Source organism: Aquarana catesbeiana, linkage group LG08, assembly GCF_042186555.1.
Source record: "Aquarana catesbeiana isolate 2022-GZ linkage group LG08, ASM4218655v1, whole genome shotgun sequence".
NCBI classification, from domain to species: Eukaryota; Metazoa; Chordata; class Amphibia; order Anura; family Ranidae; genus Aquarana; species Aquarana catesbeiana.
This window is the reverse complement of record NC_133331.1, coordinates 208263592-208282326: the sequence shown is the minus strand read 5'-3', so window position 1 is coordinate 208282326 and position 18735 is coordinate 208263592. Positions and strand designations below refer to the sequence as shown.

At 47.0% G+C, this 18735-nt stretch overlaps 1 protein-coding gene across 3 annotated transcripts in view; it reads right to left on the bottom strand.

Annotated features, from left to right (window-relative positions):
• Positions 1-18735, bottom strand: part of LOC141106244 (pulmonary surfactant-associated protein D-like) — a 106271-nt gene that overhangs the window by 76855 nt on the left and 10681 nt on the right. For all 3 annotated transcript variants that reach the window (XM_073596860.1, XM_073596861.1, XM_073596859.1), the window contains exons 2-3: positions 12591-12769; positions 4118-4225 (exon numbers count right to left, since the gene is read on the bottom strand). In XM_073596860.1, coding sequence (XP_073452961.1) covers positions 4118-4225; positions 12591-12753 — 271 coding nt within the window. In that variant the 5' untranslated portion in view covers positions 12754-12769. The remainder of the gene's footprint in view (positions 1-4117; positions 4226-12590; positions 12770-18735) is intronic.

Here is an 18735-nt window from a genome sequence, read left to right as displayed (position 1 = left end):
GACAAGAACACACTAAAAAACAGATGCGAACTGACTACACGCACTGAAAACCAGATACAAACCCACAACCACAAACTGAACAGCAGTAAAACGATCTGAAAAAGCACCAGTCTGAAAAGCACGAATCGTCTCTCACCAAACTTCTACTAACACGAGATAAACACGAGATTAGCAGAAGGAGCCCAAAGGGTGGTGCGCTGGCTGTTGAACTTCTCTTTTATAGTCCCGTCGTACGTGTTGTACGTCACCACGTTCTTGACGGTCGGAATTTGGTGTGACCGTGTGTATGCAAGACAAACTTGAGCGGAATTCCGTCAGAAAATCCATCATAGCTTTTTCCAACGAGAATTACGATCGTGTGTACACGGCATAAGACAAGTTCTAGCTCCACTTGTGTCAATTCAAAAGCTAATTGGCTGTGGCTGATTGTGCTGTGCTTGCACTTGTGTGCAATTGAAAACATTTAAAACTATGAGGCTAGGTTCAAACTAGTGCGAATTAGATGTGGATTTCTCCACATCCAATTCTCATGACAGAAGATTGTGACCCGATCTCTATGGAACCGGTTCACATATCCCTGGGGCGGCTGTGGAGCAGCTTGCACAGGAGTCCAGTGCGTCTTTGGCTTCATTTCAGGGCCGAAATTCAGACAAAAATTCAGCCCTGATTCATCCCTGAAACAGGGAGGCACCGGACCCCTGCTGCGAGCCGCATCCGTCTGCAGTGTGAACCCAACTAAAACTTTAAAAAGTCACTGCTCCCGGAAAAAATACATTTTTAACACTTTGGAAGTTGAACTTTTGTTTTCTTGATCTTTGCTTTTCCCCTTTAAAGCGGAAGTAAGCCCATCGATTTAACCGTTTCAAAAACAGTTACATTCACCACACGTGCCAGGAATGTAACTGTCACATTGGTTGGGCTCTCAACCAAACTGTCAAATCATCCAATGGCTGGAGTCATAACTCATCACATGTGCAGAATCGTGGCAGTTGAAGATTAAATAGAGGCTATGACGGCAGCTTCCTTGGCTGAAAACAATTGGATGGTTTGCTTCCACTTTTTTAAAGGGTTGTTTCACGTCTCAGAAAAAATGAAAAGGTGAACTAACACCATACACCCTCTCTAAGCCACCCCCCACCACCACTCCTTACTGTACTTACCTCTGTGGGTGCAGAGCTGTCAGACAGTGCATTGGTCTGGGATTTGAAATACCTGCTCTTTTCCCTCTTCTCTCTGCAGTGCTTCACGGACAGGTCAGTGTCGGCACTGAACAATCAGAATCCCCCTGATCCATCTCAGAAGCACTGCACAGAGAAGAGGGACAAGAGCAGAGATTTTAAATTCCTAGACTGCTGCACTGACTGTGTTTGCACTGGGACCTCATGCAAAAAAAAAACAACCCCGCATGAGGTCTCCTCCAAATTCTACAATGAACCACAGGCCATGTGCCCCCAACACTGGGAAGGTAAGAAGGTACCTTGCTAGAGGGACTTGTCTGCCACACTTTGGGAGATTTCCTCTAACTTGAATCTCTGGGACAGGAAGTGAAGGGACCCCAATGGTACACAGACAGCAAACAGTAATGTAACGCAGGGGTTGTGACCAGATTAACATGCTAAATAATGTGTTGCTTCTTAAGCAAGGGGTTGGCTCCCTCTAGTGTTCTTCTGATGCTAATGCTGTCAAGACTTCTCTTTTAATTCTTGAGAAACAGGCGCTGAAAAGCATTAGGGGAAAAGAAGTTAATGAGGAAGTGACTCATGTGCTTTACTTAGCCTGGGAACTACTGACCCACAATGCCCAGTTCACTGACCCACAATGCTAAGTCAGTGAACAGCCTGCTGGGTAAGGTGATAAAAGGGAGAGCGTGGCCATCTTTCAACCTCTCGGGACGCCATTCAACAGCTGCCTGCAGGGAGGTCTGTGTGTGGGACTGACAGACTGCGGCGTGTGAGGCGAGGAGCGGAATTGATCGGCCTCTGAGGTGTTCCAGAGCACAGTCAGCTGGATCAGCGTGTAGACGGACTTGAGGACCCAAGGTTTCTGAAGGTTGCCTGCGTTCCAGCCACAAGAAAGGAGCGGTGCGGTGTGACGGCGCCAGCTTGGATCGGACTGAGATACTAAGAGAGGAGCCTTACCAGCATCTGGGCCTGGTGTGGTGAGCGGGCACTTGCCCAGATCAATATAGTGCACTGTTTGAATTAGTTCCAACTGCTGGTGGGATCTGTAGTCCCACAGAAGTGATCTCATTTATCCATAGACTGTGTACAGTGGAACTTCAGGGTTTGCTTTTCCATGTACTGCAAAGGTAATGCTGAGTTCCATCCCTCATTAAGGAAGAAGTTCTACAGGTGCTTTATATGTGCAGGCACACAGTTAACAGCATGTCATTTCTACTATAATTTGCTACCTTTTTTTTTTTTCTTACTTACTTATAAATACTGCAGTCTAATATAAAAAGCTAGCTGAAGAGGAAGAAGACAAGAGACTTTTACCATTTTCTATAAAGCATTACAGCTTCGCTTTACATTTTGAGGACTGCATTGCAACCTAGGGGGGGGGGGCCCTTGAGTATATGATATAGATATATGTATTGTATCACACTGTTGCATTGTGCTTGATATTGCGCTGCCAATCTGGTGTGTGTGTGTGCTCTGAGGTTGGAGTGGGAAGGTGCTCAATATAAGTGCTTTATCATATTGGACAGTAGTCCCACTCCTTGCCTGTCTGCATATAGTCTCTAGGTGACCATTGAGTTCTGGGTTTCAATTACACATTGATTGTTGTTTACTTTCATTCTTTATATTGGGGTTGCCACTGTGTCTATTGTGTTAAACAAGTATTTTAGTAAACTGCTTAAATGGTTAACTTACAATTTGTGTGAGACTCTATCTATTACTACAGCTGATGAAGTGACAAGTACCAAGGTGACGGTAAATATACAGTATAGTGTGTCATTGCTGTGTTTCTCTTTACCATTGGGTCTTATACTAGCATTACTATACAGTTGTGCCAAGGGGGTTGAGTCCATTTCTGGGGTTGAGAGGCAGAGTGCAGACCCAAAACAATTATCAGCAGCTCCTTCGGGGGTTAGTGCTACAGTAATTTGACAGGTGTTTCAACCTCCGCTATCCTTTTGAAAACTTAAAAAAAAAAAGTTTTGTACCCATACAACTCTCACACTGACATTTAAACTTAATAAAACCTTTTCCTCAAGAAGGTTTTTTACAACATTTCCAGAAATGGAAAGCAGATGCAAGCTAGCTTCTGCAGTGATCCTAAAATGACTCTCCTGTTTACAAACACTTTTGGGCATTGCACTGCCGCCATGTGGCTGGCTTCTGACATAGTGAAAATTTAGGGAGACCTGCATGGGCCAGATGGAGGAATGGAGAGGAGTTTCATGCATTTCATAAATTGTACGCTGCTGATCAACTGTAAAACATCTATGGGTAATGCATACTGTATATTTAATAATTATGTTTTCTCACACAACACCTATAGATCCTCCCACAAACATCTACAACAGGGTTTTTACTGTGCCAGAAGGTAAACAAGAGGCATCAGCAATCTCTGGTGCCCAATTACTTTTAGGATGTTCCTTGTTCTAACACTGAATGAGCTTCTTATGCTGCGTACACACGAGCGGAATGTCCGATAGAAAAAAGTCAGACGGAGTCTTTTTATTGTCTATTCCGATCATGTGTAGGTCTCATCGGACTTTTTTTCCCTGAAAATTCTGACGGACCTAGAAATGGAACATGTTCTAAATATTTACGACGGATCCAATTCCTATCGGGAAAACCGCTTGTCTGTATGCTGTTCCGACGGACCAAAAACGATGCATGCTCTGAAGCAAGTACGAGACGGAAGCTATTGGCTACTGGCTATTGCACTTCCTTTTTCTAGTCCCGTCATACGTGCTGTACTTCACCACATTCTGGACGGTCAGACTTTAGTTTGACCGTGTGTAGGCAAGATCGCTTGAATGGAATTCCGTCGGAGTTTCATCAGAGAAACCTTCAGAATTTAGTCCGACGGCAAAACCGGTCGTGTGTACGCAGCTTAACACAAAAAAATAAATTATTTTCTGATGTAATCAGAGGGACTAGCTTACCTGCAACTCCAGTATTTCCCAATTCCCCTGGATTGCCTTTTGGTCCTACTTTCCCTGGAAGACCCGGGTTTCCTCTTTCACCTGGAATTCCAGGTTCCCCACGCATACCTCAAAAAACATAAATAATATTAGCAGTTGGATATTTTTATGTGTTATAATAATAAATACAAATTTCACAATGTGGATTCATGCACACAGATCATTAGGACCATAAACCACACAGATCAGTGTATTTCTGAATGGTCAGATGTTTCTGATCAGTCATGGACAATACACCTGTAAAAATCAATGACAGGCTGACTAGTTCCACAGCTATTTGCATGTGATTGCAAATGTAGCATACTAAATGGAAAAAAAATCTATATGTAAATCAACGTGATTTTCATCTTTATGTGGTTTACAACTATAAACTTATATTAGTAAAATTTCATTAAAGCTAAATTTTAAAGTGGATGTTCAGGCAAAACCTTTTAAGGCTAAGCCTATTCTCACTCCCACCCTCTAAACCTATTCTATCTAACCCTGTAAGGAAAAGATCAGTATACTTACCTATTCTGAATCTGCTCCGGTCCCATGATCATCTGACAGCAGCGACTTCTGTGTAAAGGAGGGGTAGCCGACAATGGATGCCCCATAGTAAGTCTATAGGTGATCTCATATCCCAGGCATTTCCAGCCATTGTTGGCAATCTCTCCTCTACACAGAAGCTGCCCCTGTACAGACCATGTGACTGAACTGGAGTGGTTTCAGAATAGGTAGGTATACAGTTCTTTTCTTTACAGGGTTAGATAGAATAGGTTTAGAATGGGGGTGGAAGTAGATCTAGCCTTAGTTGGGTTATGCCTGAAATTCCACTTTAAAGGGGTTGTAAAGGCAGAAGTTTTTTTTTATCCTAATGCATTCTATGCATTAAAATAAAAAGCTTTCTGTGTGCAGCAGCCCCCCTCAGCCCCCCTAACATTTACCCGAGGTCCCTCTCTGTCCAGCAATGTGTCAGGGCTGGGCTCAGCCCTTCCTTCTCAAAGCTGGCCGATCAGCTGTCGGCTAATTGCCAGCTCCTATCTCTCCACAGTGACTCAACTGTGATGACTCAACAGTCCTGCTTACTTAAGCTGTCCAGATGATCTCTGCTTTCGCCTTGGGCACATCTCTAGAGACGCTCTCCTGTGTTCCTGTTAAAGACTTGCTTGGCTGACATTCCTTCTGGCTTCAGATCCTGCTTGCTGTTCTACTATGCTTATCTCTGGCTCCCTGACATTTTGGCTTGCTTGACTATCCGTTTCGGTCCCCGAACTCTGGCTATGTTTTGACTACGTTTACTCTGTTTACATTTATTTATTTAACTGTACTTCTGTCTCAGTCTGATTCATGGTTTCTGACAGTAGGCGAAGGCCATGAATTCAGAAGATGCAGTCAATTCACTTGTTGGTAATATTCTTTCCAGATTGGATGAGCAGGATCACTGATGGGATCAGTTTGCCATGGTGTTACAAGCGCTCCTGAGACGCATGGCGCACCTGGAATCTCCCACTGTGGCTGCTCCGGTACAACCTGTGTTGCAGGCCATCCCTGCTGCTGCTCCAGTCTCTGTACAGGCACCCACCTAGAGTATTACCTCTATAAGAGGTATGTCTGGTTCGGCTCCACCTTCCCAGCGATTTGGGGGCGATCCAGTCCAATGCAGAGGGTTTCTCAACCAGGTTGAGATATACTTTGAGATCCTGCCCCAGGTGTTTCCCACGGACAGAAGCAAAGTAGGTTTCATGATTTCTTTGCTTTCTGAGAGAGCCTTGGCCTGGGCAAACCCTCTATGGGAGACGCAAAAACCTGCTGTCTTGAGTTACCCTGAGTTTGTGGCTTCTTTTAAAAGGGTATTTGACGTTCCCGCACGCTCCGATTCTGCTGCCAAGTGCCTCATGTCCATCAAACAGAGTACGAGAACTGTTGCCGATTACGCCAATGAACTCCGTACTCTGGCAGCAGAGGTTGCTTGGAACAATGAGACCCTTGTGGCTGCTTTTTCTCATGGTCTCTCAGATACCATCAAGGATGAGATAGCAGCCCGAGATATACCCACTGAACTGGAGAAGTTGATCACTTTTGCCATCCTCATTGACTCCAGACTCAGAGAAAGACTCCCTTTTAAGGAGCGCTTGCGGAAGATTCCTGTACATTTGTCTCCGAACTTTTCAGTCCCACCCTTGCCTCCCTCACCTCCCATGCCTCCTGGTACTGAGTCGGTCTGTGAAGATGAACCCATGCACTTGGGCTTCACACGCCTCTCTGCAGATGAGAGAACCCTTAGGAGAAGGGAGAGATTGTGCCTTTATTGTGGCCAAGCAGGTCACTTTTTGAAGTCTTGTCCTACCCATCCAGGGAACTCCCGAACCTTGAGGTTCTATCACTGACAGACCTTAGGTGGCGTTGTTTTGTCCCCAGTTATCCAGAAGGATAAGCCCCTGGTTTCGGTTACCTTTTCTTGGGCTGAGTCGTCCGTCGAGACACAGGCTCTAATCGACTCTGGGGCTGCAGGCCTGTTCATTGATGCTGCCTTTGTATCAAAGCACTCAATTCCACTGCAGCTGCGTGACACTTCACTTGCCATTGAGGCTCTTGACGGGAGACCTCTACAGCCTGGCCATGGCCGTAGGGGCTCTTAACCATGAGATAATCCAATTCCAAGTTATTTCCTCACCTAAGTTTCCGCTGGTTATTGGTTATCCTTGGTTACAGAGGCACAACCCCTCTTTGATTGGCTCTGGCTGAGGTTCTCTCCTGGTTGCCACAATTCAGTAAGACATGCTTCCAGAAGGTAGCCAAGGTCCTGTGCACCTCTTCACTCTCCTCCCTGCCGGAGGAGTACCGTGATTTTAGCGATGTCTTTGACAAAGGTCAAGCTGGTAGTTTGCCTCCACACCGGTCATATGATTGCGCAATTGACCTTCAACTTGGTGCCATACCCCCTCATGGCCTGGTTTACCCTTTGTCGGTCTTGGAGGATAAGGCCATGGAGGAATATGTTGCAGACGCACTTTCTCGAGGTTTCATCCACAAATCCTCATCTTCTGCTGGTGCTGGTTTCTTCTTTGTGAAGAAGAGTGGTGAACTGAGACCTTGCATCCATTATAGGGGTCTAAATCGTTTCACGATTAAGAATGCCTATCCGATTCCGTTGATTACAGAGTTATTTGACCGCCTCAAAGAGAGCAACGGTTTTCACGCAGCTTGATTTGAGAGGGGCATACAATCTCGTCAGGATTAAGGAGGGTGGTGAGTGGAAAACGGTGTTTAATTCCAGAACAGGCCTTTATGAGTACCTCGTAATGCCTATTGCCTTTGTAATGCCCCGGCAGTTTTCCAGGAATTTATTAACGATGTCCTCCGAGATTTGTTGCAGTTATTTGTGGTGGTTTATCTTGACGATATCCTCATATTTTCTGTCTGTCGTGTGCTAGGAGAGAACAATCTCTATTGGAGAAGTGCGAATTCCATCAGATTAAATTCCTGTGTTATGATATTTCCACTGCTATTTTTTTTGATGGACCCAGAGAAACTTTCAGCAGACCTACAGTGGCCCCGACCCGTGGGTTTACGTCCTCTGCAGCATTTTCTTGGCTTTGCCAACTATTATCAGAAGTTTATTTGTAACTTCTCGTCTCTGGTCAAGCCCCTGACTAATATGACCAGAAAGGATGGTAACCCACAGAGTTGGTCTCCAGAGTCTATTAAGGCCTTTGAGAGTCTTAAGGCTGCCTTTGTTGGCACATCCTGATCCTACGTTACCTTTTATCCTTGAGAGTGATGCTTGTGAGACTGGAGTTGGCACCCTTTTGTCTCAACATTCTACCTCTGAGAGCGCTCTGTATCCTTGTGGCTACTTTTCCAAGTAATTGTCATCTGCGGAGTGCAATTACGAGATTGGTGACAGAGAGATGTTAGCGATCATTTTAGCCCTGAAAGAATGCAGACATCTCCTCGAAGGTACCACTGTGCCGGTTCTCGTTCTTACTTACCATAAGAATCTCACATTCTTGTCTGAGGCTAAACGCCTCTCTCCCAGAAGGGTGCAATGGGCTCTTTTCTTGTCTAGTTTCAATTACATTGTTTCATTCTTACCTGGTACTAAGAATGTAAGGGCTCACGCTTTGTCACAACAATTTTCCTCCACTTCCAAGATGGAGTCGGTTCTGGTTCCTGTTATTCCTCCTAATCGTATTCTGGCTACGGTTCGCACCAGTCTTACTTTTCCTTTGGGTTCTTCTTGCTGCTCAAGTCCGTGCTCCTCCTGAGAAACTTTGTGACCGTTGCTTTGTCCCAGAGAGTCTCCATACTGTCATGCTTCAGACTTACCATTCTCCCAAGCCTGCTGGCCACCCTGGGAAGAATCAACTCTTTTGGGCCATTTCCAAACAATTCTGGTGGCCCAGTCTACGTGCTGATGCAACCGCCTTCATAGATGCCTGTTCTGTGTGTGCTCAGAGTAAGACTCCATGATACCTTCCAGTTGGCCTCCTACAACCCATACCCATGGAGAGAGGCCCTCGACCCATCTGTCTATGGATTTCATTGTGGAGTTACCCAACTCCCAGGGCAACACAGTTATCTTTATGGTGGTTGTCCGGTTCTCGAAAATGTCCCATTATATTCCACTTAAGAAGTTGTCCACTTCTAAGGAACTGGCTTCCATTTTTCCTCAGGGGATCTTTCACTTACATGGGCTACCTAAGGTGATTGTCTTGGACAGGAGTAGTCATTTTGTGTCCTGGTTCTGGCGACCCTTTTGTGCACAGTTGTGAATTAAGCTTGCTTTCACCCGCAGTCTAACGGGGCCACAGAACGAGCCAATCAGTCCTTGGAGCAATTCCTACATTGCTATATTTCTGACCATCATAACAACTGGTCAGACCTCTTACTGTGGGCGGAGTTTGCTCACAATAGTGCCTTGAATTCTGCTTCCCGATTGTCCCCGTTTATGGCGAACTATGGTTTCCAACCTTCCATATTGCCTGACTCATTTGTTCTGCAGAGTATTCCTGCATTAGAGGAGCATCTCCGTGGTCTTCGTTCCACTTGGGCACAAGTCCAGGAGGCTTTGCGACATGCTAATGATAGGTACAGACTCCATGCTGACCGCAGACACCTGCCTGCACCTTCCTACCAGCTTGGGTACAGGGTCTGGCTGTCATCTCGCAACCTCCGACTTCATGTTCCCTCTCTGAAGTTTGGACCTTGGTTTATTGGGCCTTTCCATATTCTTCGCAGGATTAACCCAGTGGCTTACGCATTAGCCCTTCCTTCTAATATGCATATCTCAAATATATTTCATGTCTCCTTATTAAAACCTTTGGTCTGCAACCACTTTACTATGTCCTCACCCTGTACAGGTTGAGAATCATGAGGAGTATGAAGTACAGTCCATTTTTGACTCTCGTAGGTTTCATGGGTGCATACAGTACCTGATGCATTGAAAAGGGTAGGGTTCGGAGGAACGCTCTTGTGTCTCATCTTTGGACGTACATGCCCCTGTCCTCCGTGATTTCCATAGACTTTCCATAGATTTTCCTCTCAAGCCTGGTGGTCCTCCGAGGGGGAGGGGTCATTGAGGAGGGGGTACTGTTAGGGCTGGGCTCAGCCCTACCTTCTCAAAGCTGGCCGCTCAGTTGTCGGCTAATTGCCAGCTCCTATCTCTCCACAGTGACTCAACTGTTGATGATATCCTGCTCATTAGTCCTGCCTACTTAAGCCGTCCAGTCCAGATAATCTCTGCCTTCGCCATGGTCACATCTCTAGAGATGCTCTCCTGTGTTCCTGTTAAAGACTTACTTGGCTGACATTCCTTCTGGCTCCAGATCCTGCTTACTGTTCTACTACTCTCATCTCTGGCTCCCTGACGTTTTGGCTTGTCTGACTATCCCTTCCGGTTCCCAAACTCTGGCTATGTTTTGACTACGTTTACTCTGTTTACATTTTATTTATTTATGATTATTAAACAAGTGTGATTGCTGCGATTTAGGTGCGATTTTACTGCAATTTTGGAGCAGTACTTCTTTGTACGATTTTGCCACAACTTTTCCATTAACAAATGAAAACATACAGTAGTTGGTATGAATCATGAGGGGGAACTCATGATCCCCAGGGGCATACCAGGCCCTTAGGTCTGGTATGAATTGTAAGGGGAACCCCCCTACGCCAAAAAATCGGCATGGGGGTCCCCCCAAAATCCATACCAGACCCTTATCCAAGCACGCAGCCCGGCCGGTCAGGAATGGGGGTGGGGACAAGCGAGCGCCCCCCCCCCCTCCTGGACCGTACCAGGCCGAATGCCTTCAACATGGGGGGTGGGTGCTTTGGGGCATGGGGGGCGCCCTGCAGTCCCCCCACTCCAAAGCACCTTGTCCCCATGTTGATGAGGACAAGGGCCTCTTCCCGACAACCCTGGCCGTTGGTTGTCAGGGTCTGTGGGCGGGGGGCTTATCGGAATCCGAGAGCCCCCTTTAATAAGGGGGCCCCCAGATCCCGGCCCCCCCACCTTTTGTGAATGAGTATGGGGTACATCGTACCCCTACCCATTCACCTAGGGAAAAAAGTGTCAATGAAAAAACACAGTACACAGGTTTTTAAAGTAATTTATTAGGCAGCTCCAGGGTCTTCTTCCGACTTCGGGGGTCATCTTCCAACTTCAGGGGTCTCTCTCCGGTGTCTTCTTCCGGTGTCCTGATCTTCTGCCGGCTCCTCCTCTATCTTCTGCAGCTCTATTGCTAGCGGTGGCCCGGACTTCTGCCTTCTGCCTTCTTCTTTTCTTCCAATGTTGACACGACGCTCTCTCCGGCTGGAATGCTCTCTGAGCGCTCCGCAATGGACTTATATAGGCGGTGACCCCTTATGAGGTCACTGTCCCGGGGCATGCTGGGACTGTGCCGTCATAAGGGGGCGTGGTCAACATCACCACACCCCCTAAAACGTCACAGTCCCAGCATGCCCAGGGACTGTGACGGCATAAGGGGGCGAGGTCACCGCCTATATAAAAGGCAGAAGATCAGGACACCGGGAGGAGATGCCGGAGAGACCCCTGAAGTCGGAAGAAGACCCCGGAGCTGCCTAATAAATTACTTTAAAATTCTGTGTACTGTGTTTTTTCATTGACACTTTTTTCCCTAGGTGAATGGGTAGGGGTACGATGTACCTCATACTCATTCACAAAGGGTGGGGGCCGGGATCTGGGGGCCCCCTTATTAAAGGGGGCTCCCGGATTCCGATAAGCCTCCCGCCCCCAGACCCCGACAACCAACGGCCAGGGTTGTCAGGAAGAGGCCCTTGTCCTCATCAACATGGGGACAAGGTGCTTTGGGGTGGGGGGGCCCCACAGGGCGCCCCCCATGCCCCAAAGCACCCATACCCCAATGTTGAGGGCATGCAGCCTGGTACGGTCCAGGAGGGGGGGCGCTCGCTCGTCCCCACCCCCATTCCTGACTGGCCGGGCTGCATGCTCGGATAAGGGTCTGGTATGGATTTTGGGGGGGACCCCACGCCGATTTTTCGGCATGGGGGTTCCCCTTAGGATCCATACCAGACCTAAGGGCCTGGTATGCCCCTGGGGGGGGAACCCACGCCAGTTTTTTCATTTAAAACTTGGCGCGGCGTTCCCCCTCATGATTCATACCAGACAGCTGTCAGCACTGCCTGTCGCTTGTCGCGAAAGGAAAAAAAAGTTTTCCTTTCCCGATCAGCGAGCCAGGCTTGTGCTTACAAAGTCGTACTGAAATCGTGTCTATATTATTCAGGCACGATTTGCATGCTACTTGAGGTTTTTGAGGTCTATGGAGTACAACTCGCATAGAAGTTGGACCAAAGTAGTGCAGGGACTACTTTCAAGTCGGCACGACTTAAAGTCGTGCCAATATGAATGGTAGTCATTGAAAATCATAGAGAATGAGTTGTCATACGATTTTGCAGTACAAAATCATGGGACAAGTCGTATAAGTGTGAAAACTGTACTTCTGTCTCGGTCTGATTCATGGTTTCTGACACAATGTCTATGAGTGTCTCAGCCATCCAAGATTATCTGATTGGCTGAGACACAGCAGTGGTGCCATTGGCTGCCGCTGCTGTCATTCAAAGTCAGCTAGCCAAACAGGGGAGAGAGGGGGCGAGGCAGGACCGAGTCGGTGCTCCGTGTCTGAATGGACATAGGAAGCTGTGACTCGGCTCGGGTGCCCCATAGCAAGCTGTTTGCTGTGGGGGCACTCAAAAGAAGGGAGGGGCCAGGAGCACAGAAGAGGGACCCAAAAAGAGGAGGATCTGGGCTGCTCTGTGCAAATCTATTGTAACAGAGCAGGTAAGTAAAACATCTTTGTTATTTTTATAGGAAAAAAAAAATCAGACTTTACAATCACTTTAAGTTAAGGGCATATTAATTCCATGTTGGAAATGCAGTCGACAATATATCTTGGTATAATGAGACAACAGATCTCACCTGGATCACCCTTTGGTCCAGTAGCCCCATCTCTTCCATCTCTGCCATTTAAACCTATAACACCTTGTACAACAGAACATGTGGCGGGTGTTTCTGAATGACTCAGTGTAAAAAGCACAGCTACAACAGTTAGGATACATACACACTTTGTAAGATGATTCATGATTCAACTGTTCAACCTGGAACAAAATAAAAGTATTGGTTTCATTTTGCAGAGCATAGTGACCATAAAAAGAGCAACCCATGGCTAACCATACTTTTAACCTCTATATGAAGGATACGTAGAAGTGGTTCCTATTACTATTTTTCAGCAATATAATCATTATAATAAGTATAGTATATATAAATACAGTTGTGTGAAAAAGTATTTGCCCCCTTCCTGATTTTTTATTGTTTTGCATATTTCTCACACTTAAATGATTCATATAATCAAAAAAATTTATTATTACACAAAGAAAACCTGAGTAAATCCAAGATGCAGTTTTTAAATTATTATTTCATTTATTAAGGTAAAAAAGCTGTTCAAACCTTCCTGGCCCTATGTGAAAAAATAATTGCCCCCTCCCATGCTGAATCATGAATAAACTGTGATTAACCACAATTTTTTGGAAAGCTGAGTTAAACTTCACTTGCCACACCCAGGCCTGATTACTGCCAGACCTGTTAAATCAAGAAATCACATAAATAGAAGCTGCCTGACAAAGTGAAGCACGCTAACAGATCACAAAAACCCACACATCATGCCACAATCTAAAAAAATTCAAGAACAGATTAGAAACAAAGTAATGTACATGTATCCATCTAGGAAGGATTTCAAAGCCATTTCTAAAGCTTCGGAACTCCAGTGAACCATGAGGAGAGCCATTATCCACAAATGGAGATAATTTGGAACAGTGGTGAACCTTCCCAGGAGTGGTCGGCCTACAAAAATCACTCCAAGAGCATGACAACAACTCATCCAGGAGGTCATAAAAGAACCGAGGACAACATCTAAAGAACTACAGGCCTCACTTGCCTCAGGTAAGATCAGTGTTCATGATTAGGGATGAGCCGAACACCCCCCGGTTCGGTTTGCATCAGAACAAAGAAAGTTTGCGTGAACTTTCGAACCCCGTTGAAGTCTATGGGACTTGAACGTGAGAAATCAAAAGTGCGAATTTTAGCAGCTAATATGCAAGTTATTGTCCTTAATAGGGTTTGGGGACCCGAGTCCTGCACCAGGGTACATGTATCAATGCAAAAAAAAGTTTTAAAAATGGCCATTTTTTCGGGAGCAGTGATTTTAATGATGCTTAAAGTGAAAATATAAAAGTGAAATATTCCTTTAAATATCGTGCCTGGGGGGTGTCTATAGTATGCCTGTAAATTGGCGCGTGTTTCCCATGTTTAGAACAGTCCCTGCTCAAAATGACATTTCTAAAGGAAAAAAAGTCATTTAAAACTGCTTTAATGTCATGTCTGGTCCCAGCAATATGGATGAAAATCATTGAGAACCACCCCCCCCACCCCCCCAGCTGTCTGTGCACCTGTTCAGAAGATTTTACCTCACTTTCTGTCCCAATGACAATTGGATTTTGAAAATTTGGGGTTTTTAGTGACACAAGGAACTCTTACAGGAGAGAATTTCCCTTCCTAGGGGTAGATTTCCTCTCACTTCCTGTTGTCTCCTTCCGTTTGCAAGTAGGATTCGTTTGTAAGTTGGATGTTTGAAACTAGGGGCCTGCCCTATATACTCTGCAGAAATTTGGGCCTTAGGTGTTGGTGTTGCCACAACACTGTAAGCCCTCAAAGTTACTCTTGGTGGGCGCAGGAACGGGCCCTGCTGTGAAATATTAGATCAAGAATAGTAATTACATGCCCCTGTTAAACAGGGTCAGAAAAATTGGGCATTTGGTGGTGGATGGTATGGTGGTGGTTTTGCCACAACACTGTAATGCCCCGTACACACGGTCGGATTTTCCGATGGAAAATGTCCGATCGGAGCGTGTTGTCGGAAATTCCGACCGTGTGTGGGCTCCATCAGACATTTTCCATCGGATTTTCCGACACACAAAGTTGGAGAGCAGGAGATAAAATTTTCCGACAACAAAATCCGTTGTCGGAAATTCAGATCGTGTGTACACAAATCCGACGGACAAAGTGCCACGCATGCTCAGAATAAATAAAGAGATGAAAGCTATTGGCCACTGCCCCGTTTATAGTTCCGACGTACATGTTTTACGTCACCGCGTTTAAAACGATCGGATTTTCCAACAACTTTGTGTGATCGTGTGTATGCAAGACAAGTTTGAGCCAACATCCGTCGGAAAAAATCCTAGGATTTTGTTGTCGGAATGTCCGAACAAAGTCCGACCGTGTGTACGCCCTATAAGGCCTCACAGTTACTCTTGGTGGGCGCACGAACGGGCCCTGCTGTGAAATATAAGATCAAGAATTGTAATTACATGCCCCTGTTAAGCAAGGGTTGAAAAATTGAGACTAAGGCACTGGTGCACTGGTGCCACAACACTGCAACCCCTCACAGATACTCTAGTTGGAGCGCAGGAATGAGCCCTGCTGCAAAGTATTGCAGCAAAAATTGTAATTACATGCCCCAGTTAAACAGGGGCAGAAAAATTGGGCCTTAGCCACTGGTGGCCATGCCCAGAGCCAAAAATGTTCTTACAAGCTATCAGCATGAACATTGAGGAGGAAGAGGATAGTTACTCAGCATAGCAGGATAGTCACTCAGCATCAGCATAGGCAGTCTTGAAGGGATCTCACATAAAAAAAAAATTATTTGGTTATATCAGCATCAGGTGCTTGGTAGCTGGTGATCCAAGACTGATTGATTTTTATGAAGGTCAGCAGATGTACCGATTCAGTGGACAGGTGCACACTGTGATTGGTTACAAAGCCTCCAGCAGCACTGAATGTGTGTTCCGAAAAAACGCTGGATGCAGGATAGGCCAGTAGCTCAATTGCATACTATGCAAGCTCTGGCCAGTGATCCATCCTCAAGACCCAGTACCCCATAGGATTTTCGGTGGGAAAGGTGTCCAAGTCTGATCTTGCTCTTAGGTTTTCCTGCACCATGTGAATCAGGCTCTGGCGATGGTTGCTGGAACCGATCATACCTTGGGGCTGCGGACTAAAAAATTGTCTGAGCGCATCGGTCAGACGGCCACCTTCTCCACCGCTCCTTCTGTGACTGACCAAAGCCTCAGCAACATGTTGTCCAGGAGGACCAGGAAATTGTAACCTCCCAAGCTCTGGAAACGCATTGCACAAACCTTTCTGCAAGGCCTCCCGAAGATATTTCATCCTCTGCTCCCTCTGCGACAGCAAGATAAGGTCCGCAACCTTACCCTTGTAACGTGGATCAAGGAGGGTTGCCAGCCAGTAATGATCCCTCTCCTTGATACCACGAATACGAGGATCCTTCCGCAGGATCAGGGAGGCCATGCAGCGTAAGTTTGCTGAGGCATTCGGTCCGGAGTCCTCTGGGTCACTAAGGACGACATGATCCGCAGCCACCTCCTCCCAGCCACGTACAAGTCCATGGGTTTCTTCGGACTGTAAATGATCCCTTGAAGACTGCTGCTGATGCTGAGTGCTAGGCTCCACCTCCATGCTGACACAATCCTTCTCCTCCTCTTCGTCCTCTTCCTGTGTGATCGGTGGGCACGCAGGAACACTGTCTGGATAAAGGGGGCCTTGAGAGGTAGGGAATTCCTTCTCTTCCTCCCTCTGTTCTGCCTCAAGTGCCCTGTCCATTATTCCACGCAGCGTGTGCTCCAACAGGTCAACAAGAGGGACAGTGTCACTGATGCATGCACTGTCACTGCTCACCATGCTTGTGGCCTCCTCAAATGGTGACAGGACAGTGCATGCATCCCTGATCATGGCCCACTTTCGTGGGGAAAAAACTAAGCTCCCCTGACCTTGTCCTGGTGCCATAGTCGCATAGGTACTCATTGATGGCCCTCTGCTGCGTGAGTAGCCGCTGCAGCATGGCCAACGTTGAGTAGGCAGTGGGCAGGTTAAATTCCTTTTGGAGGTCAGCAAGCTGAGCACTGGCATTATATGACCGGCGGAAATACACACAGACTTTCCTGGCCTGCCTCAGGACATCCTGTAAGCCCTGGTACCTGCCCAAGAACCGTTGCACCTCCAAGTTAAGGACATGAGCCAAACAGTGCACATGGGTCAGTTGTCCCTGTCAGAGGGCGGAGAGGAGGTTGGTGCCATTGTCGCAAACCACCATTCCTGGCTTAAGCTGGCGTGGCATCAACCACCTCTGTGCCTGCCCCTGCAGAGCTGACAGAATCTCTGCCCCAGTGTGGCTCCGGTCCCCCAAGCACACCAGCTCAAGCACTGCATGGCATCTTATTGCCTGCGTGCTTGCATAGCCCCTTGAACGCCTATGGAGCACTGCTGGTTTCGAGGACAAATCAGCACAGGAAGAGACCATGGAGGAAGAAGAAGAGGAGGGGGTGGAGGAGAGAAGTGTGGCAGAATCACCACTAGTAGAATTTTGGAGGTGTGGTGGCAGAACAACCTCCAACACTACTGCACCCTGTCCTGCATCCTTCCCAGCTGCCAGCAGAGACACCCAGTGCGTGCTGAAAGATGGGTAACGTCCCTGTCCATGCCTGCTGGACCATGAGTCAGCGGTAATATGCACCTTACCGCTGACCGCCCTGTCCAGGGAGGCATGGACATTGCCTTCCACATGCCAGTAGAGAGCCAGAATCGCCTTCAGTGAGAAAAAGTGGCGTTTGGGAACCTGCCACTGAGGTACCGCACATTCTACAAACTCATGGAAGGGGGCAGAGTCTATCAACTGAAAAGGCAGCAGTTGAAGTGCTATCAATTTAGCCAAGCTAGCATTCAACTGCTGGGCATGTGGATGGCTGGGACCAAATTTCTTTCGCCGGTGGAGCAACTGGGGTAGGGAATTCTGCCTGATAGAATCGGACGTTGGTGTACCGATAGCAGATTGCCCGCAAGTACTTGGCAGTGGCAAACCTAATTCTACACCTTCATTCCTCTCAGTGCAGGTTTCTAAGAGGACTGAAGGTATAGTGGGGTTGGAGATCCCAGCTGATGAGGAGGAGCAAGGAGAGGTCTGGCTTGTTTTTTGGTGTGGGTCTTTTAGGTAGTGTTGCCAATGGGCTGCATGGGAGCTCGACATATGTCTGATTAAGCATGTGGTGGCCCAAGCGCTTGCTGTCTAGTCCACGCTTGATACGCTTCAGACATGTGTTGCAAATAGCAACGGTGCAATCTGCTGCACACGTCTCACAAAAATGCCCACACCAAAGAACTTTTGGAATAATGCACTGAGTCACCAGCGTCCTGCACTTGCGGAGCTCTGCGGTGTGATGCAGTCAGTTGGCTGCCCTTAAGCTGGCCCCTGGAGGGCATCCTGTCTCGTTGGAGATGTGCCTCCTCCTCCTCTCTCCTATCAGGCACCCACATAGAGTCAGTGAGCTCATCATCCCCTTCCTCCTCGTCACTGGAGCAAACCTGGCAGTATGCTGCAGCTGGGGGGACATGACTGCCAATTTGTTGTCCTTTTTGGGCAACCCCTCTTTCTGGGCTCACGTTACTACCTTCCTCAAGCTGGGTACCATCATCGGAGCCTTCAAAACGCTGCACATCCTCCTGCAGCATGTACCCGACACTGTGGTCAAATAGTTTGGTTGGCCTGTGACTATCTGCCTCTCCTTGTTGGCCTTCCAGACATACTGTCTTTGATGGAATAGGTACACAAGGAGTGGCCTGTAGTAAGATGTAGCTGCACAAAGCTGGGATGTATATATATACTGATTAAACTGCAGCTAGCTGAATCGCCTGCCTGCCTCTAGTATTATTAGGAAGAAAACAACAGGAATTGTCTGCAGTGAGCTTTAGCTGCACACTGTGCCCAGTATACAGTACACTAATATACTGCAGCTAGCTGAATCAACTGCCTGCCTGTGGTATTATTAGGAAGAGAACACCAGCAATTGTCTGCAGTTAGCTTTAGTTGCACACTGTGCACAAGATACAGTACACTCATTAAAATACTGCAGCTGCCTGCCTGAGGTATTATTAGGAAGAGAACACCAGCAATTGTCTGCAGTTAGCTTTAGTTGCACACTGTGCACAGGATACAGTA